This window comes from Botryllus schlosseri, chromosome 15 (assembly GCF_051294905.1).
Source record: "Botryllus schlosseri isolate E-star chromosome 15, Bs_hap1, whole genome shotgun sequence".
NCBI lineage: Eukaryota > Metazoa > Chordata > Ascidiacea > Stolidobranchia > Styelidae > Botryllus > Botryllus schlosseri.
In genome coordinates this window covers 22092616-22116569 of record NC_137250.1, presented here as the reverse complement: position 1 = coordinate 22116569, position 23954 = coordinate 22092616, and the positions used below count along the sequence as shown (strand labels likewise).

At 40.1% G+C, this 23954-nt stretch overlaps 2 protein-coding genes across 2 annotated transcripts in view; both read left to right on the top strand.

The window, feature by feature from the left end:
* Positions 1-8418: 8418 nt before the first annotated feature.
* The window catches only part of LOC145457903 (ras and EF-hand domain-containing protein-like), a 36219-nt gene continuing 20683 nt past the window's right edge, over positions 8419-23954 (top strand). The window contains exons 1-2 of the mRNA XM_080336197.1: positions 8419-10959; positions 22785-22934. Coding sequence (XP_080192323.1) covers positions 10379-10959; positions 22785-22934 — 731 coding nt within the window. The 5' untranslated portion in view covers positions 8419-10378. The remainder of the gene's footprint in view (positions 10960-22784; positions 22935-23954) is intronic.
* Positions 12881-16773, top strand: LOC145457905 (CD151 antigen-like). Its single transcript, XM_080336200.1, has 2 exons — positions 12881-13697; positions 15249-16773. Exons 1-2 carry the CDS (start codon positions 13188-13190, stop codon positions 15540-15542), a joined length of 804 nt encoding a protein of 267 aa, XP_080192326.1. The 5' UTR covers positions 12881-13187; the 3' UTR covers positions 15543-16773.

Sequence of the window (23954 nt, the reverse complement as noted above, 5' to 3'; positions counted from 1 at the left end):
CAGTTTATTCACAATATCCAGCAATTTACTATCTTGCACTCAGTGCCATTGTTCACTGTTGATATGATACCAGACCAGTACTGTCATATAACCATCTTCCCAGTATACTGAGTGACCTGCGGTGTCTATAGTATAGAATAGAATCCATAGAATAAATTGAAAATAAAAAAATCCTGATTCCATAGTTATTTCGTTTTCTTTTCCCTAATTCTCCACTAACTGACAGGCTACAGAATGGTAGTAAAATTGCAATATCCCAACCCTGACTCAAGCAGACTCCTCCATATGTGCCCTCCAGTGCCAATCCGCAAATATTAAATTAGTCTTGTTTGATATTATAGCAGGGTCCTGTTTCATGTTTCACAAGCTGAAGCTGTCAGCTGATAACACTGCCGCACAAAGACAACACCGTGCAAACGGCATTCGAAATTACACTTATTCCAGAAGCTTACCAGGATCAAAAGCACATGGACGCGGAAAGATAATATGTTGGCATAATAAGAAGACTCTACTGCAATAAGCCGTATGGAATATCGCGTGAGGGATTTACTCGCGCGACGAGGGGAAAGCAATAAAATACCGGAAATAAAATTTGGAAACAATTGACGCGTGACGATAAATAGCACAGGCGAAATGAAAACGTTTGGGCCATCAAAGAAATATTTTGACATTTTGTAACAATACTAATCGCCGGATCATATATTTTCATCCACTCAAGTCGTACGAAATTTACAAAGCGATGTAATGGACGGACAGGGTAATACTGAAACGAACAAGAGCGATGTCTCAATCTGGCATCCACTTCGGCCTAGTGCTCGAAGTATTGTCCGATCTTGATCTTTTCCACTGATCTATATGAGCATAAATCTGTTCGCGTCTTTCCTTTTTCAGACAGCTCTCCCTAGCTTCCAGAGATGAGCGGATTTGAAATTTCTATGTCCCAATCCAATCCAAATCCGAACCATCAAATCCAAATCCGGATCCTAATCCATAACTTTTTCATATTCAAGTCCATGTCCAATCCTAATCCGATTCCAACTGGAAATTACTTCATCATCATCATCATCATTGGTTTATTAGCAATTTTATCAGTTCAATACACCACAAAAAATGCGATACAATGAAAAGACAGGAAGGTGTCGAAGCGACAAGGAGCAGTCTATGGAATCTGACACCCACCTTGGCCTAGGCGATATAAAGAGGAGGCATGAACACTGAATGAAAGTAAAGAAGATAGTATAGAAAAAGAAAGCGACAATAAATAGGGCGGCATGTCATGGGAAGCGAGATCGATAGGTCAGTCGTGGTCCGGTAATCTTGAGGATGGACTGTATTTATTTAGTAGTAATTGCTTATATTTCGACTTGAATGTGGACATGCTCGTCGACTTCAGATTCAGAAAATTCAGAAAAAATACTAATTTATGCAATGGAGGGATTCGAAAATTTTCTTTCACAACCAATGATTCACTTGATTCAAGATAACTTAGTAACCATAAGTACATTAATAACTGATCTGAATAAAGTTTGTCGCCATTCGCCACACGACATTTCAATCCCCAGAAAATAGGTAAATCCAATCCAAATCCTAATCCGCTCCGAAAAAAATGTCTAATCCAAATCCAATCCAAATCCGACAAAATTTCACAAATCCTGTTTTTTCAAAACCTAATCCTAATCCATGCTCATCTCTGCTAGCTTCCTTGCGAGCGACATATGAGAGGAGTAGCCCAGATAAACCGACAACGCTTCGGCTCCGGCGAGAATTGAAGGCGATCTGGATGCGTATTTTGGGGTGGAGGTCCCACTGCAGATAGGGAAAACAATTGAGACCGGATTTAATCTCGGTGTTCTGATAAATCTACCTCGACTGTATTTTTCCCACTCTTTCTAAAGTCATAACGAGTGATAGCCTGACATTTGGCAATCCCGGTTTTGACGTGGACCGCGTTTAATACTTCATCATCATCATCATCATCATCGGTTCATTAGCAGGAAGAAAAGGAAAGGACATTGTTTATTTGTGTCCTTAATTTTTTTGCGGCATATACACCGACTCATGATACACATACACACGATCTGCGCATATGCATACCATGAGTGCATGATGTGCATATGCCGCTGGACAAGGAAGTGCAGATAGAGTATATAGCCTTTACGGCTTTCTAAGTCATGCACCACCCCTCCATGCTATCCCAGTAATGCATGAGCGCCAAGCAGGGAAGGCATGGATACCATTGTTACTAATCAGGTCTTTGGTCTGACCCGGCCGGGGATCGAGCCCACGACCTACCGATCAAGAAGCCGAACGCTTAACCATTACGCTATCTTGTCAATTTTATCAGTTCAATACACCACAAAAATGCGATGCAATGAAAAGACAGGAAGATGACGAAGCGACTTGGAGTAGTCTATGGAATCAGACACCCGGCCACCTTGGCCTAGGCGATGTAAAGAGGAGACATGCACAATTGCACATGCACACTGAATGAAAGTAAAGAAGATAGTATAGAAAAAGCAAGCGACAAGAAATAGGGTGGCATGTCATGGGAAGCGAGATCGATAGGTCAGTCGTGGTCCGGTAATCTTGAGGATGGACTGTATTTATTTAGTAGTAATTGCTTGTATTTCGACTTGAATGTGGACATGCTCGTCGACTGTCGGATGGCCGGCGGGATACTTTATATATCATAATATCATAAGTATATTCAAAATCATCGGTTCTATCACTTTCATCCGTTCAATATTAATGAGAGACATTGCGATGTAATGAACAGAGGAGGATGTTGAAGTTGAAACGACAACCACCGTCACTACCGCCATCGGCGCTAGTGAATGCGGTTCAACCACTGAGCTCACATCAGTAGCACGTTTCGAAGTGTCTGTTTTGCGGTTCTAACGGCGTCTTTACAAAAAAATCTCGTGAAGATCCGATAAAGGGCGGATATACAGAAGCAAAGAGTGAGACCTGTTCAATACGTGGCAGTTTACATTGTATGGGTTATGAGCGGATGACCGCTGATTGAGTGATTGATTGCAAGGGTCAAAATTGCAGGGTTTTATTGACTCGACTCGAGTCACGATATTATGAATGCGAGCAATTCTATATCACTCAATGTTATATAATATATATATATATATATAAACAGTATCCAAAAGATCTTGCACAAGACTAAGAATATCCATGGGATTGATATTGCTGCTTAAAACGCGGCATGGTAAGAAAACGCCATATGAAATAGTGAGCAACGAGCACACGGTCATTTGTCAAGAAATGCGATATTATTGTAACAGTCTTTATTTCACTTCTGGTCGCGAGAAATGTCACATTTAAGAGGCGCAGTAATAACGTCACAATATGTGATATTCGGATACTCCACTCGTAATCGAGATTAATCTATCCCTGATGCAACAGTGTCTCTCCTGCGCGTTTTAGGGGGACTGGGTATTCAATTCAATTCATTGTTTTACAATTTCATTATTTCAATACACCATAAGACTGCGATACAATGAAAAGGTAGGAAGGTGTCGAAGCGACTTGAAGTAGTCTCTGAAACCACCCACCCTCCTGGCCCAGGCGAAGTAAAAAAGAAGGCATAAATGCACACAGAATGAAAAGTATAGCTAAAAGTTAATAATATTAAATGACAAGCGACAAAATAGACGCAAAAGGAATAGTCATTCATAATTACTGATACTGGCGTTGTGATTACAGTACAGTCTATATAGCTCAGTATCACAGTATAAAATACCAACCTTCGTCGTCTGTTGGTGATCTCTGATCTCGTATAGGATACCGCTAGGTGGTGACACGGACTGATTTAAGTCAAGCTGGAATTCAGCTCAACTAACTTGGCGTCCTATACGATTGTACGTCGTAATATTGACACAAATTCGTTATCCATCACATACTTGAAGGAGCCCAAGAAAGCGATGTGTGCGAACGCGTTTATTTGCTCACTTTACCCAACTGACATAACTTCTCTCGCGACCTCAATCCCATCAATAGGATAAAATAATTCTTTGCCCGAGTGGAGTATATTTACCGAGATAAGTTAAAATATAGTGGTATGACCTGGTCTTGGCAGTAGATGCTTGAACCTGAACAATAAATGAACTTCTTTATTCCAGTTCCGCATGAGACAGCGTAGAAGTAATGATCATTTATCAACATTTATAACAGGCAATGTGTCTATTATGCCGGTCAGATTCAGTTCAGTTAATTAATAATCTCATTTCAAAACACCGCCGCAAGATTGCTGCTGAACGGGCCAGCATATTAGACTGGATTGCAGAGAATATCGAGACGAAGAATGATAGATTTTACAACAGATAGATGAAATAACATACACAGTATTCAGTAGGTGTAGTCAACTAGCAATTAGCAAATACATTAGCACCCGTGGGTCTATGAAGTCAGTTTTTGACAATACTTTTTCCTTCGAACAATTCATATAGTAAGCCTAACAGACCGACAAAAAAGCTTCAAACTACTTTGAGTTGGTTATACAAATTCACAGTCTATTATAACCAATCCTTATTAGTTGAAAAAGCCATAGACACAGTATCGTGTGACGGAGAGGCCTGCAGCCGATATGAATGTTGATTGTTGATAGTGCTGTTTTTGTCATCTAACTGATAGATGACTGACTATTTTGAAGAAACAATCTAGTTTCCCATAACCGCATTCGATGATATCTTCACGTTAATTGTCCGTTTTCACGGGAATTGACAATTGACATGCATGCAGCAGGACATAAGATAAATCGAATCGATTATAAGTAGCCTAGCTACATTTTGTTGCCTTGTACACAAAAAAGTATAAATAACGTGTAATTTCGCTGCTAGAAAAGATAGACTCTCACATGTCGACGCGAATAATTTATACAATTAATGCTGTATTCGATTGAGTAGGCCTACTAGAATCGTTTTGCCCAGCACTGTTAGTGAAAGGTTAGGTCAATATAGTAGCAAACTTCATTCATTATGCGATCAAGTTTCAAAATAATTTCAGACCAACGATTTATGGCAGCCTAGCACTCAGCAACTCGATTACGAATCCTTGAATCGCAACATAAAAGAAAACACGGTCATTCACGACAACTTTGCGTGATGAAGCGTAGCATCAGATATAGTTCATATCATATGTGGAATCAGGATGTCTGTATAGTAAGCGAAATCGTGTGAGAATACAAAAACAAACAACGTTTATTCACGTATAGCTTCTCAAAGCAAGTCATAGGGCCTACTCGTTGTACAAATGCAAATCGAAGTTTAGTGCATATGTGTCTAACTGTCTATACTTGGTATGATAGTGAAAGTAATCACTCTATTCAGTGTTAGGAGTTTGCTGTGACTTACGAAAATATATTGTGTTCCAACGGCATGTATAACTATGGGAGTATGTTGATGTGAAAACTCAGGTTATACATCGGATATGTGTGGATAGGCGGTTTCAACAATTTCGATTGAACACCTTTCGATATTGGATGGTAGTTAAAATATTCATAGATATGAGGCCGAAGATATTTTTGTATTCCTTCAGGCTACTATCTGTGAGAATGACGTAGCTTTATGTATATCAGTTAAATAGTAACCGAAGATAATTGCGGAACAATCCCTAGGCTACGACGTAATCTATCGTAATATTGCGTTATCGTTAGTGTAAGATGTGTGGGGGTAGGCCTTCCCATGATGGCCCTTCATTTTGAGGTCAAGGTAAAATAGTCATATTGTAGCCTACGATGTAGTTCAGTGTTCCCGAAACTTTATTACACAGAGCCATACTCGACAATTAGGAATACCCTTTGCAATACGTCACAACTTCAATCTATTTTATATATGGGTCAGATTATTCTGATCCATTGTCATCTGCCTCATGGGGCTAATCAGTCGTAAATTGCAACACATTTGAGTATTCTTGTCTGTGTCTCTTGCTATCCAGTATATCTTCACCCCGCCCATAACGTCCTTAATTCGAAACTGTTTTCAAAGCGCTTATTACGACTTTGCGGGGCATACATAATAGTGCGGAGCGGATCGACAAATTCTCTGGTCCGGCTCCGATCCGGTTTGCCAATTCTCTGGTCCGGCTCCGGCCGTATCAGGAAAAAGTACTGATCAGGCTCCGATCCGGTTTGCCAATTCTCTGGTCCGGCTCCGATCCGGCTCCGGCCGTATCAGGAAAAAGTACTGATCAGGCTCCGATCCGGCTCCGGCCGAAAATAAAAAAGTCCTGCCGGAAATCCGGCCCAACACGGTACGGTGGTTCCGTGAATTTAAAAATATGGCTCGTTTCTTTTCGCACTGGCTTGGCGGTTACTTGCGTGTTGTTGGTTGGTAGTTATTTAGTTACAAACGTCTTGCTTATCCATAAAGATTCTGGCCTGATCAAAAGAATACTGATCCGGCTCCGATCCGATCCGGCCAAAATTGAAAAAATCCGGCCCGATATCCAATCCGGCTCCGGTCCATGCTCCGCACTAATACAGAACTTCGGTTTGTGATTAAAAGCGTTTTGTTATGTTCTCACCTAATCATTGAGAGCTCATGTTAGTAAACATCACAGGATATTTCGATTGTTCAATTTAGAAATTCTAACGGGAATACTTTCGCACCAGTCTGTTTTGAAGATGATTTCAAGAGACTTTTTGGGGTACAGAACTTTAATATACATTTTAATAATATATTCATATTAGAAGTATATTAAAACCCGAAGCTTTTCGAGCCAACACTCTTCAGGGGTAATCGTCGGCATAAAGAGAATTTCAAAAACTTGCATATAACTACATTGCATATAGCCAATTGTGATTTCAGTAAATCAGATAAGCAGCGGTTGGTTACTGGTATTTTGCGTTGTCGTAAAGTTGAAGAATCCCATACATAGTCAATTTCAAACTTCATCATTCTCGTTGTAAAGCAGTTAGAATGCCAGGTTAAGAAGTCTGTTCACTGATTGATTGGTTGGTCGCAGGAAACTCGTTCTTACATAGCAATGAACATATTCGAAGAAATTTGATAACGATTTCTGAAATGAATGCGTCTTGTACGACTATGAATAACTAACCTCCGTAAGTTAGTAATCTATGTACGACATTACCACATATGCTTCATATATCTGATTTTATCGCGCATATAGATGTTGATTTACTGATTTCCCCAAAAGTCTGCAGTGTTTCATATATAGCGCCCATTTTTAACTCTCAGAGCCCCTAGTCGCCTGATTTGTATCTATAGCATCCTCTTTAGGGTTGCATTTAACACAAAAGTCAATTTAATACCAACATGTTTAAAATAAGGCCCTAATTTAACACATATTTTTTTAAGCCATGACGTCATGAATATTCAATTGTGACGTCATAGATCGCCATCAGCAATTGAAAATATAGGGTAACTAAATATCGCTCCTTTGACGAAATATATGTATACTATTAATGTTAAACTGACAATTTTGAGGGTTCCAACCATCGCATATCGATATACGTCGGTTATATAGGGTGGCAATTGTCCAAAGGCTCATACAACATGTTTTTTGGAAAGCATTTACACAATTATGGCATATTTTACAACTTGAAAAAACACAATTTTGTTTTTTATTTAAAGGCATTTGTTTAAAACACTGTCTAAAACATGTTTAAACAAAGTGTTTTTAAACACCGTTTGTTTTAAATCCAACCCTTATCCTCTTATTCCAAATCGCTAACTCGCACAGGAAACTTCCCTGGGATCCACTTTCAGAACCAGTGATATAATACAGGAGAAACAGCGGAACATTTTTTGCTGCACTGTCTTCAACATGATTTCCGCCGAACCTTTTTATACGACATCGCGCGTGAAATGTTATCCCTTGTCCCAGATTTCGTTCTGTCGCGTGGTACTTATTTGTAAATCTGTACTTGCCCACATATTGCCCCAATAGTTGCACACTTCCGTGTGGTAAATCCTCGAAACTACTTCAGTGAAAGTAATGGTCCCTAATTTGCTGTACCGCCCGCACATTCTAGTCCGTGACAGATCTGGCCTTACTGGCAAAAAGCGTCACTTCCTTTTTCATCAATAACAACAATAACAATATACGCAATCAAGAATAACGAGATAGCGATTGACTATTGTTTTGGGTTTATATTAGTCAAAATTATATTAATGCCCTTGTCACACGAAATGATATTAATTTTATGCCAATCTGCCTAGACTAAATCGCAATCATTTGATTCATTTGACTCGTGTGTGCTGTAATGGTCATCTTTAATACGAAAAAGAAGACTCAAAATTATATTTGACACTTGAAAAATATCTTTTGTGGTGTCACACAAATACATGTACAACACCCCATGTTTTCTGTATGTATCAGAATATTTTAAAAACTATTGCGACAGAGATACTGTTACGCGTAAACGCAAACACTTATATTCTATCCAGGACAAGTCAATTCAGCTCTTGTAACAAACGCAGAGTGTAAAACTTCAGTCAAGTGGTTGTGGAATATTGATCAAAAGGGCATCGATATTCCAGTAAACGCAGCAGGGTGATTGTTGTCGCTTTTCGGGACATCTTCAAGTTGATAATTTGTATTTATTTCCTTATATCAGAGTTAGTGCCCCTACATTTTCTATCAGTTTCAGAATGATTATATGCTGTTAATTATACGGAGATAGTCAAGCTATCTTGAGGTCGAGCTTTATACCTCTGATTACCCAGAACACAACCGTAAGTCTCCCGATGTTTTGAAAATACTAGTGTAGAAAAGTGGCAATAGAAAGCATAATCAAAGTACGATATTTCTTATATTACATCATGAATCTGAAAGTAACTCAAATGCATAATATGGCATCAATATTGAAGCCCATTCGCTAACCACTAGCCTACATTGTATAGGGGGTGAGGATGTTAAAAGAAAGGGAAAAGTCCGATAGAGATCATATACCCAGACGATGCTTACCAGTTACCAGTGATATAATTTAGTATATGAAGGTGTGGATCGTAGTACCTTGCGCTTTTAAAATAGTTTTGACATGAAGGAATCGAATTCTCAGGCGCATTTTCATCACATCAATACGCGGAAAATAGATGCAATGTAATTGATCCCGGTCTAATTGGACAATCTGGCATCAATGAAATGCATAACAGAAAACGTATTGAATTTGAATGAGTTACACAGGTATATGTCTCCGCTAAAGTGCTGTATATTCGATATGAGAGTCTGGAGGGCTGACACCGAACATTGTGAATTGAGCAATAGCCACTTGCAACTTTATAAGAAATTGTCCCGCAGTATATTATCTAGTTGGACATATACAAGCATAAAGAAGGAATTCGCAACAACGAATGGTTAGAATGAGAAACAACCCAGATTTTGACCAATTACTACAAAATTTGTGATTAGGCTATAAGCTGGGATTCTACAATAAGGATAGTGCGTTGGCAAGATGGTCCATGTCAGGTCGAAGTAAACGCAAATAGTCTTTGGCTATCACCTAAACCGAGCTGCGAGACCACGGACAGACAGGGAGTCTGCGAAGTATATCTTATGATTTCCTCTATTGATACGAGAAAATCCGACAATACCGAGGATATTGAGCCACCACGCAGGAAGTATTACGGCGTAAATACATCGAAAGTGATTGTAAATTGCAAAATTAAAGTAATACAAAACAGCTCGCGTAGTAAGCCGATATCGAGCATGGACACTTGGCGATTTGGATATACATTGAAATATTTCGGTGATATCTCAAAGCACCATGTCATATATTATAAAGTTGAGTACTTATTAGTGTGTACAATACAGAGTCGGACAATTTGAGAATGATCAGCTTTTCCGAACAAATAATTTCATTACCGATTGCTTCGAAATGCTTTTATGCACATTGGGTTGAGGACTTTTTGCAAATATATTATATTGGTACGTTTTAGCCGTGTCGCTATATTGATTTTGACTTATACAGTGGAAAGACATTTATTCGTATGTGTTCATGTTCATGTTTATCGACGTTATGAACCTACACCCTAGATTGACACCTCCTTGAGCATGCTTAGTTAATTAACGAAATGTTTTCGTCGTATCTCGTTATACTGGACATAAAATGCATAGCGATTGGTGGCGAATGTTACCTCCCACTTTACGCCATTCTATTTAGACGCGCTGTAAACACATCTATACATATAAAATATGAACCGCGCACCCTTGAAATATAATTACAGATTTCAATGGACCTGGAATAGGATTCTCTTAAAAAATACATTGCGAAATCGCTCTTGCGTAGACTAATAGATTTTGGTTATGTTTTAACGACTGTTCTGGTACTGTTTTTTTTTAGAATGTAGTTACTTACCTCTGCATATACATCTCGCGCACAAGGTCTTATCACTGTGAAACTATCAATATGGATGTATCAGAAATCGAACAGTTTTTTCACGACTTTGATACCGATCAACGCGGATACATAACGTTCGAACAATTTCAGCAATTTTGCGAAGATAAGGGCCTGCCCAATGTACAGGAGATATTCGAAACCATGGACAGAAACAATGATGGAATGATTGAACGAAGCGAATTTGTTAACAGCTTCAATTCGCTGGTAATGGACGACACTGTCGACGGCCGGGATACTCCCGGTATAGTGATCACCTGTGACGAAGAAGAACCGCATCAAGATGACACGATTGATTACGCTAGTCAAAACAATAACAATAACAATGAGGATAGTAAAGATGAGGATCACGAAATCGCCGCATCTGACCAGTTTTTGGAAAAACCATCCCGGATCAGACGGCGTGCTTCTACTCCGAGATCCGGCGCTTTGCGGAGTCAGAGTTGGCACACTCCGCGAAGTAGTAAATTTAGAAAAAGCAGTTCCGATGTAGCGTTCGGAAAATCCGTAGAAGAGCGAATTTATTCCTCGCACCAAGGAGCATGGGATTCTTTCGCGGAAAGCCTTGGGGAATCAATTTTTGGGTTATCAAGGTAAGCTATAAATACCAACATCTGATAAATGTTAAAACGATACCAAACCAGCTATTTTTGAGGCGTTATCAGAGCTGTGAGAATCATTTTTCTTAGGATCATATCACTATTAGATTTAACACTGTATGTTGCGTGTGTAAAGTAAAATCGCTCCTTCGTCGCGGATTTATCACCAACTATCGAGAACATGTCTGGTAAAATCTGGACGTAAGACAACGCTATACCGGGCCCAAAGATATAGTATTAACCGCCAATTGAACCAAAACTGTGTTGCACGATCGTTCCGTATGGGCCACATGGGACCTTGTTTATTGTATATATTCATTGCAACAAAATTCTTGATTTTGTGATACTATCGACTATCGTTTCGTAGTGACGTGTCTAGCCCAACTGTGTCGACGGACAATGGCCATCAATTAATCAATCAGTAGTACTAGGCCTATTATTTTTATCCGCCAAACACACGCAATATACAATGCAACGCCCGATATGCGTTATATTTATAAGGGATACGTTACACGCGGGAACCAATAACCTGGATCTCTGAAGGTTCGATTGATCTTTTGACTATATGTTCCGATCTTTCAATTTCATCGCGATTCATATGGTATTTTCAAGTAGTAAAACAGCAGATGAATATGACGACGATAATGGCTCAAAAAGCGTAAGAATTACACATACTTATTTAACTCTTTATTACAAAAGCGAAGTGCCGAGCATTGCGGACGATGAGCTAGTCTAAATACCACTTTACACCAAAATTTACGACCAGTTAGTTGAAGAAAAGTATTTGTCATTTTAATACTCAGATGCTTTCGGAGCTCCATCAGGTGAATAGGTTGCGACAAAACAGATTTGTAGTTTTTTTTGTTTTATTTATGGTGTTTCGGCTACTATGGCCATTGGTCAATGATCATTTATACCAGGCCGGTATCTTTTATGATGATTCCTGATCTTCCGACTAGCATGGCCCACGTTCATTCTAGTATTTTGTACGACACCACTTACGCGAAGCACATGCCGAGGAGGATCCTAGACATTACGACACTATGGTAGGACAGGGTTGATAGCAATTGAAGGAAGCGTGCGTAAGCTGGGTTGCTGTGCAGTTTAATCGTGGCCTGGCGTTCACGCGCGCTGCAGAGCGAGGAATCCTGAGTGACAGGCTACATCTGTAGAGGCTACTATACGAACTACAAACTGGATGTGATCACATACATGGCGCGTACGCGTACCACGCGTCGTAACAGCTGCCGCAGTCAAGAGAGAAAATCCAACGAAGAAAGAATCGCGATCGTATCCAGGAAATGACGCCATGTTGTTAGACAGATTCCGTCGATTCGTCGGAGCGTGTCGCGGGCGTATCTGAGATAATGGCTACGGATGAACCGTCAAGCTCAAACAGTATCAAATGACATTAGGGTAGGACATCGCTGTTCGAAATCTGCCTGGTCAATTACGAATCAAATAAGGGGCGCAACGAGTTCAAAGTACCAGTAAATGAGATAAGGTGGTTGATAGATAGCGAGGGTTGCTACTATATAGTACAGTACCGCACTGTCTAGTGTATTGTCGCGCTTTATTTCGCTAACGTTGTTATCGTGAGATGAGAAGGATAGTAGGATACGTCTGTAGCATAACTTCAAGTTCTAAGAGGCGTTTGTAGAGCTACCGGTAATTAACAGTAGATATTGCTACCTTATATTATCGTAAAATATATTGTTACAGTATGGCCGAACCATGGTTTGCGTAAGGATATAGGGTTAGCTCATTTTAAGTTTATCAAGTTGTGACTTTAGCTGACATGCGCGGCAATTGTAAGGGTGCTCTCCCTAATCCGAATTTATTTATAATTATAATTATAGGTACACGTTTTTCCAAATTTGTTTAGAATTGAAGTTACCGGTACTGAACTTGTAAAATGTATGAAGTTAGGCCTACAATAAATTCCTGTTTAGAAGATCAGTTCATTACATATCAAGTCAGAGTTCATTGTCATAAGCATGACAATGCTAAATGTCTTTACACCAATCAGTTATCCTGTAGCCTTTTCAGGAAAACCAGACATTAGATTAGTAACAAAATTAGAGAATAGAGGAACTCCATTTATCTCGACCATGACAAGAATTCTAAATTTTGCTCCACTGTATGTGCACTTGTGCACTGTGCAACAACTCGAGTAATAATAGGTTGACTTATACTGACAGATCTTAGAGCCACTTTAAAAAATGGCGGGTAGCAAAAAGGATTACGATTCTCGCTCCGACTCCACATGTGACCTAGCCTGCTTGAGAGGGCTTCTGATAGCCTTCAATTTCTTATTCATACTTGCCGGATGTGGGGCACTGGGCGTCGGAGTATGGACTGTGATCGGAAAAATGGAATATTCAGCACTTCTCACCACTGCTACGTACACAGCAATCGTGTACGTGCTCATCATTGTCGGAGCTTTCATACTGATAACTGGAATCATCGGATGCATAGGCGCTGCTCGAAAAAGCACACGTTCGCTCTCAATTTACTTCATTTTACTGTTGGTCTTGTTCATACTGGAAATCGCCGCGGGTATTGCTGCGTTCCTTTACCGCGAAACGATTCACGACGAATTGGCTAGCGATTTGATGAATAACATGAATACTCATTACAACCAAACCGACTACAAGCCGTTGACGCAAGCAGTCGACTCCATGCAACAGGAATTTGAATGCTGCGGAGTCACGAACCACACCAATTGGAAGGTAAGTTTTTTCAAATTTTGACTCATCCTTTTTCTCTTTGGCTAGCACACTTCGATCAAGACCCATATTGTTGCCGTGGAATCAAAGTAGCTAATGTGCATTCACCGAATAATCGGGGCGAAAGTAGTCCTTAAGCTCAATATAGGTCTGGTCTATTATCTATTTGGTGATACGATTGTTGATAGACAATGTTTTTTTTCAATTGTCCACTAGTTGATAACGATTATCCCTAGTAATTGATAACGAGTGCCAGCCAAAAATATTTGGGTTCATTTCAATATGAAAAATCTTTTGCATTGTATTCTTCAATTGTTGATAAAAATCGAGTTATAAGTCTTCCCATTTTTACAGCCATATCTTGGACATGGTTATGTTTGCCATATTGTTTCAAAGATAATGGCCGAAAGATAATGAAAACTTAGTTCTCTCGAAATGTGTAAAATGACCATAAGCTACTCTGATTCTCCGATATATTGAGTCGAAATGTTCATTTTGAACATATAATTTCCTGCGATTGACCTTCTACCTATGATTCCTACATAATCTCCCGTGTCTGGAGGAAATCGTGAATCCTTTCGAGTCCTAATTAAAGCCTGACTGATTATTATTGCTTTGTCAATATTACGCTTTAAAAGAAATATCGGTATCGACCAATAAAGGTACAGAATATGTTGTCAATTTTCGTGAAGTTGAAGTAGCCTACATAGTTACCTGTGCATACAGGTGTCCGGGCGCAGCCTTTATAGTATATTTCATGTCCAAGCGTAGCAATGGCTGTAAAGCTGTCCGAATTAATGCTCTGAAGTTTTAAGAGGCCGATATTCAGAATATGGGTGTTTTCAGTGAATGGGCTGTAATGACTCGAGTCATGACTCAACCGGAGTGGTGATTTTTTTGGTTAATTGAGTAATTGTGCATGACTCGAACCAAATCACATGACTGGAGACTAGGACAGCCAAGATGGACATTTCGTTGTAATTTAAAAGAATAGTGAAGTTACCACATTATTGGTATTTCGTCTATCAGGACTTCCTGATACTTTGAAAATGGGGCCAGAAACTGTTGAGACAAAGGAAAACCACTATATTATGAATGGGAGCGACTCTGTATCACTTGAGCAGAGTTGAAAAACGTGGGTTGAACCGGAATGAACTGTAAACTGAGCAGCGAACATAATGACTTGGACTCTAGTCGAATCACGATGACTCGGACTCGACCCTCTGCTAGCTGACTGAGACTTGACTCTGTGGTGAATTGAAAATGACTCGAGTCAAAATTATAAAAGTGAGATTGACTTGGGACTCGGTTACAACCCTGGTATCAACTCAAATATCCGATATCGGTCTGGCTCTATTCCTTATACACCGAAAGTTCCACTCAGGTGTCCAATGATATGAGAATATCCAAACTAATCCTGACCTGCTTGATTTTGTGAAGATAGAACAATATTTAAGATGCATTACTAGAGATGAGTCTGAACTAGAATATGATACAATATTGTAGTTAAGATCATATCGCAAACTGCCTTTATGATCCAAATATTTTTTTCAGGGAAGTCGTTTCTATGTCGAAAGCCAAAAGGATAAAGTGAACTTGCTAGTACCCGATTCCTGTTGCAAATCGGTGGTGACATACTGCGGCCAAAGCGATCACCCTTCAAACATCTACGCTATTATGGGGGACACGCCCACCGGTTGCTTGACTAAGCTTGAGAAATATTTTCAAAATCATCTAATAGTGTTAGCAATTGCTGGCTTTGCTGTTGCCGGGGTGCAGCTTGCCGTAATGATATTTGCATGCTGTTTACGGAGAAGCATAGTCGAGGATAAGATCAGATATAAGTAGGCTGCTTCGTTATTACCAGTATGGTAACTGAACGTCTAACCAGTGGAGTTTGTACCTCCAGATTTGCTGTCCTGGTTATGGACTGAGCTGGTATTTATCATTTTACGCTGCATATCATGGCTCACGAAGCAAACTTGTGTCTTAGGTTCTGCATCTTACAAAGTCAACTTTTCATAGTAATTGCTACTTGATTTTTCTTTATGTCTTAAAAATGTGAGCATGTCTGAGTTCCTGAGCGCTGAATGTGTGTGCATGGCCTTTTAAGTAGAAATGTCTGTTGTCTGCCTGATAATATTTTTAAACTATAAGGTTACTGTAAGTGTTATAAATTTTTTGGAGATGGACAAAAGTTGAAGTCTTGTACCTCGAAATTGTTATGTTTTTGGCAGCAATACGTTTTACCTCAATGATGATCATCGGTATTTCGCTTTTATGGCACTGTCTGATATGTGATGAATGATCATATTTGCTGCCTGTCATAAAGTGATATTTGGTTATCTGGAAACTGTCCTGAGACTCTTCAAAGAGTCTTTGTTCATTGTCCCCCCCCCCCCCCGATGTGGTTTCTGAATTTCGACTTGGAGGTACAGAACTTCAATTTGCAATTGAATGGTATATTCATATTGAAATAAACCTGGGTAATCGTGAGGTTATTAGCAATCTTGTCGCCAAATATGACGCCACCGTCATGAAATTAAACTTCGACTTTATAAAGTATGTGCACATCATTGATCTGGCAATTTATGTTCTGGAAAGCAATTCTTTTGTTTCATTGCATGATGTACACTGTACAGCTTAAGTTGTTACTGAACACTACCGACACTAAACAGTGACTACGAATAATACTCGTTATGGGCTCAACACGACCATGGCAATCAATCATTCATGTTTTAAATAGCTCTTCCAGTAGGAGAATTGGACACCAATTATTCTCGTCAGCTTCAGACTAATGTAATTATACTTTAATTTTACTCAAAATGTCGCGTCAGTGACAATTATCAACTTGCATTATTCACCTACATACCTTTTACCAGTTCACCCCAAATTCACTCCTCTACAACTGACATTTTATGAGGGTGAGTTTGGGTTAAACTTGCGTGCACATATGTTAGTTGCATCGGTTTTAAATCATGTCGTTTTTCCTATAAAATGTTGCGAGTACACATTGTTTTGTTGTTACTTTAACCGTGGTGGCTTATCAAATAAAATTGCATGACTTTTTGGACTGAAATTCGAGGTTTTGCTATCCAGTCAGATTTATCTTTCGAAGTGCACGGTTGCCAGCTCGCTATCGTTATGAATCGATGTCTAGGTATTTGTGTGATTCATGTTGAGTGAGGAGTTGTCTGTGAGTGGTCTGAAAGGCAATGTCGCCAAAATAGGATGGGAGCTACACGGTTTCTGTAGGTTAACGAAACATCCGCCATCAAGCTATGACGTCGATTTGACAGCATGATACAGTTATCAAATGCGATGCTCAACATGCAACACAACCGATTCCCCGAAGACTTTAGATATGATGTTACTCGGATAACTGCCAAAATTCCCGACTAATCTTTTAAATTACTATTAGTCGAATCCAGTGCGTTGGATCGTCTGACGCGGTCACATTTTCAAGAGATTATCTCAGAAGAAATAAGCAAGTCACAATGTCATCTGCCGTCATATAGAATTGTAATCAATTCCACGAGATTGCGGAAGGTGTCAAAACGGCTTGGAGTAGTCTTAAACCGGTCACTCACCCTGGCCTGGAACACGTAAATAAGAGGGATACATTGCACAATGCACATGCATACTGCATGAAAGATATAAAGAAATGGGTGGCAATGAAAATGAGATGGCATATGTCGATAGGCCGGATGTTAGTACAGTGGCACGATAATTTAATGCACATAACAACTTCACAGTTTCACCCGCCGCCTGAGTTCAGTTGGGCTACAACACGAGGAATATGTACGCAGGACAAGAAATCACGCACCACATACACATATCGAATCATTTGAGTTTTAACTCATCATCCGCACCATATTTCCAAATCTATGCCGCAGCGGCAGTTCACCACCAGCTTAAGTCTTAAGATTATATGATATACTGGCTTATGCTCCGCGTGTTAAATCCAAGGCTCCGAATGAAGCTGTTTGGTTACTCCTTATAAGTAAACGAAATTCTAGCGGTAACCGCGCTGTGGAGACGCGTGCGGATCGTGGAATGTCATAATGACTGACGGCAAATATATATCAATGATCCACGAAAACTGCCGCACAGTAATTCAGATGCACAATAGTACCGTTTCTCATATCTAAAATTGTGTGACTTTTGTTCTATATATTTTTGAGTAATGAGTAGGCCTAAATGAGAATCGCGATAAATATCTGAAAAGTTATTGATGATCGTGGCTTACAATACGCGCAGCTGAGCTAACTCTACAACTGTTATCATTGGGCTCTATATCCTGAGTAGGATACTCAATAATTGGAAATACTAGAAGTTGGCCTGCTAGGCGCTCAGCAATCACGGATAGCATGGAGGAGAAAAAAATGGGGGCGCAGACTAGATGACCTCATGGGGCCGTATCGCAACTCCGTCGTCAAAGCATCTCGATGGTGCAGGCGAAAAAGAATATCATCTCTCTCTCTCTCTCTCTCACTGGCCAGTCCACTCATCCACTGTAGATCCCGGAATTCTCACACAATCGATTTGGTACTCACTATGGGTACTGGGTAGTGCATGGCACGAGTTTTCTTTCACTACCCTACTTATACGCCCGCTGATCCTCTGATTAGATGCCAGTGTTGGGATCAAGTCACTACCTTCGAGTCACGAGTCATTTCGAGTCATTACAAATTTTGACTCGAGGCAAGTCAATCGATTTTCGAAGGCGACTCGAGTCAATTCAAGTCACGAGTCAAGTCACAATTCAAGTCAAGTTGCCTTATCGAAGTATGAGGCATGCTTACGTCATTGCATTTTGCTAGCTGTCAGAAGTACAGATTGAGTAGTCATGGATTCTGAACCGATGAACGAATATAGAGTTAAATATACACGCAACAAGGTGCTGTTTAGCTCACATATACGTATAAATGCTAAACTACATAAGTAATTACATAGCCTTATAGCTTATAGTTACCAGCCAAAATAAAAGAGAATAGAGAAACGAATTGATTAGATGCAATACTTTACCCATTTACAAATTGATATGATGCTATTCGAGCCTGCACCAATGGTCGAGCCAGTCGAGGACTATATAAACTATATTCGAATTCAATTTCAATAAAACAAGAGGTTTGGTCAAGGTAAGAAGAAAGAACAGAAATATACATTTTGCCAGTGGCGGCTCGTCCTATAGGGCAACTGGGGCATTGCCCCACCTAAAATTCTGTTCAATAACAATTCTTATCCATTTATAGACGCACAGCAATCTATATCTACCGAAATCACAGCGAAAATCGCATTCTTCTTGTCCTGTCGCTTGTAAATGCCCAATTGCCCATAGCGAAGTCTCTGCGAATATCGAATTCTCTTCCGTGATTTCGCTTTGCGAATGCCTAGCCGGGGCATGCCCCGTTAGCGCTCATAACAAGCTTTCACTGTCTATTCTCTCAATGCCGCGCACAATAAAGAAACAGTGATTTACTCTCTCCTATTCATAAAATTACCGAGCAGGTGGGGCAACATAGCCTGGTTGGCCTTAAGGTGTGATGTAACAATCGTATCTATGTCTGAACTCGGTTACCGTCATATGCGTTTAGTCGACCTTTGCTGGTATAGGTCGATTTTGATGGTGTTTCACACCATGATAATTCTTGAAACTTGGTATGTCATGTCGTGATGGTGGTATTTAACATTGTCCCAAGTTTTAGGGTTTCTACTTAAAGTTTAGGGTAGTAATTCCGTTTCCGTAGTTGAGTGTGTGCTGATCCGTCATGTATCGCAAACAGAGTTTACTCAAAAGCCGGTATTGGTATCCATTGATTTTAACGATGCTCCTTACCTAGATCCGCCATGAGCTTTTGCATGGTATGTCTTGATTTTAGTATCGAACGCTGTGCCAAGTCTCAAGGTTGGCACTCAATGATTAGGGCAGCAATTTCGTTATCAAGGTCGAGTATGGTAGAGATGTGCGGCGTGCGCTGATCTGACACTTGCCTAGTGCACATTTGCGTAAATCGTACGCGCGTACGATTTTCACTCTCTCACTAAGTTGGCCAAAACGAGAAGTTACGTCATCGCTGAAGGAAAAGTGAGAATAAATTTAGCGCTGTGCCGCATGTTGTCGCTGCCGAGTGTCATCAACGCAACAATCAAAATCACAGACCACGTGAGCTGTAAGCTTCAGTCACATTCGTGTGCGTCAGTTTACTTGTGAGAGAACAATGGAAACTGAGTAAAACGCACGATCGTTGTATGATAGGTCGCTATCACGGGTTAAACCAGCGTTCCGCGAACAATCCGACCATATGCAAGATACAGTGATTTTTATCGACATCGATTGCTTAATGACTTGACGTTTACTCGTGAATTTTGCTCCGAGTCACGAGTCAATCCACATTTCTGATACTTCAAGTCAAGTCAAGTCATTTTAGCAAAGTGACTCGAGTCAAGTCAATTCATACGAAATAGGTGTGTAGCCGTTCGGTCGTAGTCTTCGCTATCTAACTGAATGCGGCTAAGTTACTTCAGGTTCGACTGGACCCAGAGACACATTGCAGATTCGACGGATATATTACAACGAAGGCAGGCACAATATACACATCAACACTTCCAATCCAATCCAAGACTTAACACAGTAACAACTCCACACAAAGATACTCCAAGACCAACTCTCTACCAAGACCAACTCCAATCCAACTACCAAAGACTAACTCCAAAACTTCCTCTTTTCAATACCGCATGTTACCCTACGCATGACTGGTCTTACAACCAGATAGTCCGGAGTCAATATGGCTCCGGAGCCGAGCGGTTACACATCCCCGTTCCCAAGTTGAGTGATCTAGTAGTAAAGATCACTCACAAGCGACAAGAGGGAGCACAAATAAAAAAATATAAAAGTGGCAAGAATATGTACAAAGAAATATGATCATGTAAAACCAGTTACAACGTCCTACAACCGCCAGTTATACAAAATATCACAATATCCTCCAACAACGTAAAGACAGCCACCCCAATATCTTCAAAAGTTCACTCAACTGTCAAAATACAAAACAACATACTCAATCCACCAACAACGTAAAAGCAACTATTTGCCACAGACAGTTTCCAACAACATAACACCGTGCGCCAAAATCCAAGCCAACAACAAACAAAAACACGAGGTGTCAATACCCATCAACAATAGCAGTTCATTATCAAATCAAGCCACAGTTCTAACATCTCAATATCATGGGCGTAGTCCAAGTCCGCTGTCAAATCCCAATGTACCACCATCTCATTCAAACTTCTCTCAGAGTAAAAGTTTTACGGTGCGAGGGCTCCTTTATATTCACATCGACACGTTCAATGGCCATCTCACAGTCCATCAACGACTCGAAAGTTCCAACTATATCCGATACGATTACTACTCTACCAACCAAGTCCCATAGCGAGTTCTTGTTTCCAATTGACGATGCCACTGCTACACATTCATCTCCACAATCCTCAGCCAATTGCTCTTCCATCTCACTTCTTTCTTCATCATGACAATCATCATCATCAGTATCATCACACGACTTCAATGGTACCATGACTACCATCTCAGATCCAATATCATCAACAGGAGCAGTAACAGTCTCTTCAGACACTGAATCCATTTTACTCTCAAATTCAAGCGGTTTGTCATCAACGAATACATGCTGTTTCTCAAATTCCGCCTCTTCAACGTTCACAACAGCAACAGATTTTCCAGCAGACGAGCATACCGATCCATGTACCAAGTCACCACGTGTCACATTATCCATTTTCCCAACAGCACGTGTGTCCAATAACTTCACAATTTGTCGCGCTTCCTTCCCAAGTGCTCCTTTTGCGAACTTGTTAAAAAACCGTGCCAGTGCAACTTCTTCCTTCCTCTTCAATAAATGTCCACCGCATCCGTCTCCTACAGCAAGCGGCATCTCTATACCGGATCCAGCATCAGGCTGCGTGCTCGCCATTTGTAGCCGTTCGGTCGTAGTCTTCGCTATCTAACTGAATGCGGCTAAGTTACTTCAGGTTCGACTGGACCCAGAGACACATTGCAGATTCGACGGATATATTACAACGAAGGCAGGCACAATATACACATCAACACTTCCAATCCAATCCAAGACTTAACACAGTAACAACTCCACACAAAGATACTCCAAGACCAACTCTCTACCAAGACCAACTCCAATCCAACTACCAAAGACTAACTCCAAAACTTCCTCTTTTCAATACCGCATGTTACCCTACGCATGACTGGTCTTACAACCAGATAGTCCGGAGTCAATATGGCTCCGGAGCCGAGCGGTTACAGGTGACTGGAGTTAAGTCATTAGTCGAGTCATCCCAACACTGTATAGATGCTGAATACGTGCTAAGTGCCAAACGTTAAATTGTTTTCCGTGGAATTTAGATGAAATTGGAAATTAGAAATGTTATTGTTCCGCGGACAGACGCATGTTCTTTTACGAGTCACGTTGCCACTTAACTGTTTTTGGCTGTGGTTTTGGCTTAGGCTCATAACAGTATTATTTTCATGTCCGTAAGTTATGTTTGCTTTACAAAGAGAAAGGGGAACCCTCCCAATAATCAGGCGACACATTGTTGGATAAAGGAAAGGATGATTGCGACCAAGAAATTCCAACGATTACCGGATTACGGGAATAGCATTAGTCCGTGACTTCCAGGTTTAGGATAAATATTTCCGTCCACGTTGGATATACAATATTCACATCCAAACTTTGCGGCAGCCATGATTGATTAGCCGAAAGCACAGTATAATGGAGATTGACAACACAGTGCGCGTCTGTACGATTGCTAGAACGTCATCTGAACCGACCAGCCAACAGAGAATGTTGATATATGCTCTACTGCGCCATCCAAGGGCCTTTGTAAAATTTATCGCACGGCAATTGGTGCGGAGAAAACAGGTCCATATATAAACTATATGGTGTGTGTATCTATGAATCTCTCTTACATTTAGTGACGATTGTGCCAGCCACTCGTTAAAAATTGGTATTATGCAGTATGAACCGAATCATGTTCATCAATGTAAATGTAAACTTTGAATCGTACTTTCTTCAGTTACGACGGCATTGCCCAAGTTTACAAGACACTTGAAACATCAGCCAGCGACGAAACTATGCGAATTTACGAAGATATGATCCAAGGCATCGTCAAGGAGATCGCCAATATCCAAAAGGAAATGACGGACATGGAAATATCCTATGAGAAGTAAGTACCACGTGTATTCGCAGACTATGACTGGCCCAGCGAAATTGAAACGACTCGAATTGAATTCGCCTTTGATTAGCATGTTCCGCGATAGCTGATTAAGGCTGGGCAACAGGATGTGGTTTTCCATGACAGATTATCTTGATTAATGGCGTATGGAATTTAATCCAGCAAAGATGCGAATAGTATACAGTACAATGAATTCAGTAGCTGTAAATACAATTTAACACCAACATCTATCACGTCTAATTCCTCTATACGCAGGGTGCGGCTGATCTAATCCAATTAGAGACTCCAAATTCTAATAGTAAAGAGTGGATGCTGGATATTCAAAGGCGTGAGACAATGAGACATACGTTATTTTAAATTGGCGAGGCTGCGCGTACGAATGAGTATTTTGATAAACTTACAAATAGTGATAGGGTTACAAATGAAATATTACCAGCATCATGGTTCTGACAATTGCCGGCCTATTAGAAAATTCCAAATTTGCACGGTGTTACGATTATTATTACGTATACTCGAATATGATATGTACTATCAATACATGTAACAAAACATACGTATTGATCATCCACTAACGTAATCGGTGTCACATAACTTGGTTCAATAGTATAGGGCAGTCTTTGATATACAATTAAATAGTATATTCATATTGAAATGAGCCCGAATATTTTCGGCTGACACTCGTCAGGGGTAATCGTCAGCAACTAGTAGAGAATTGGAAAGAACATTGTATATCAACAATCGTGTCACAAAATATGACGTCACCAGCATGAAATTTCGAATGAGAGAGCATTCAATGTACTATTTTTAGGTGGTACACAACTCCTTTTGTTGACAGAGTTTTGGTTGGTTGACTTTGGCAACTCAAAAAGTTTTATCTTTTCCAAAGTAGACTAGGATTAGAACTATAGCGACACTGTTTTACAAAATAAGATTACAATTAGAATTTCTGAATTCGCGAAAACTTGGAAAATGAACAATGTTCAGTTCATATCAAATCAGAGTTCAATGTCG

What these genes read in the sequence shown, in the direction of transcription:
- LOC145457905 (XM_080336200.1), top strand. Translation starts at nt 13,188, where the DNA reads ATGGCGGGTAGCAAAAAGGATTACGATTCTCGCTCCGACTCCACATGT. An exon ending in CGAACCACACCAATTGGAAG is followed by an intron (nt 13,698 to 15,248) that starts GTAAGTTTTTTC and finishes TATTTTTTTCAG; the next exon opens with GGAAGTCGTTTCTATGTCGA.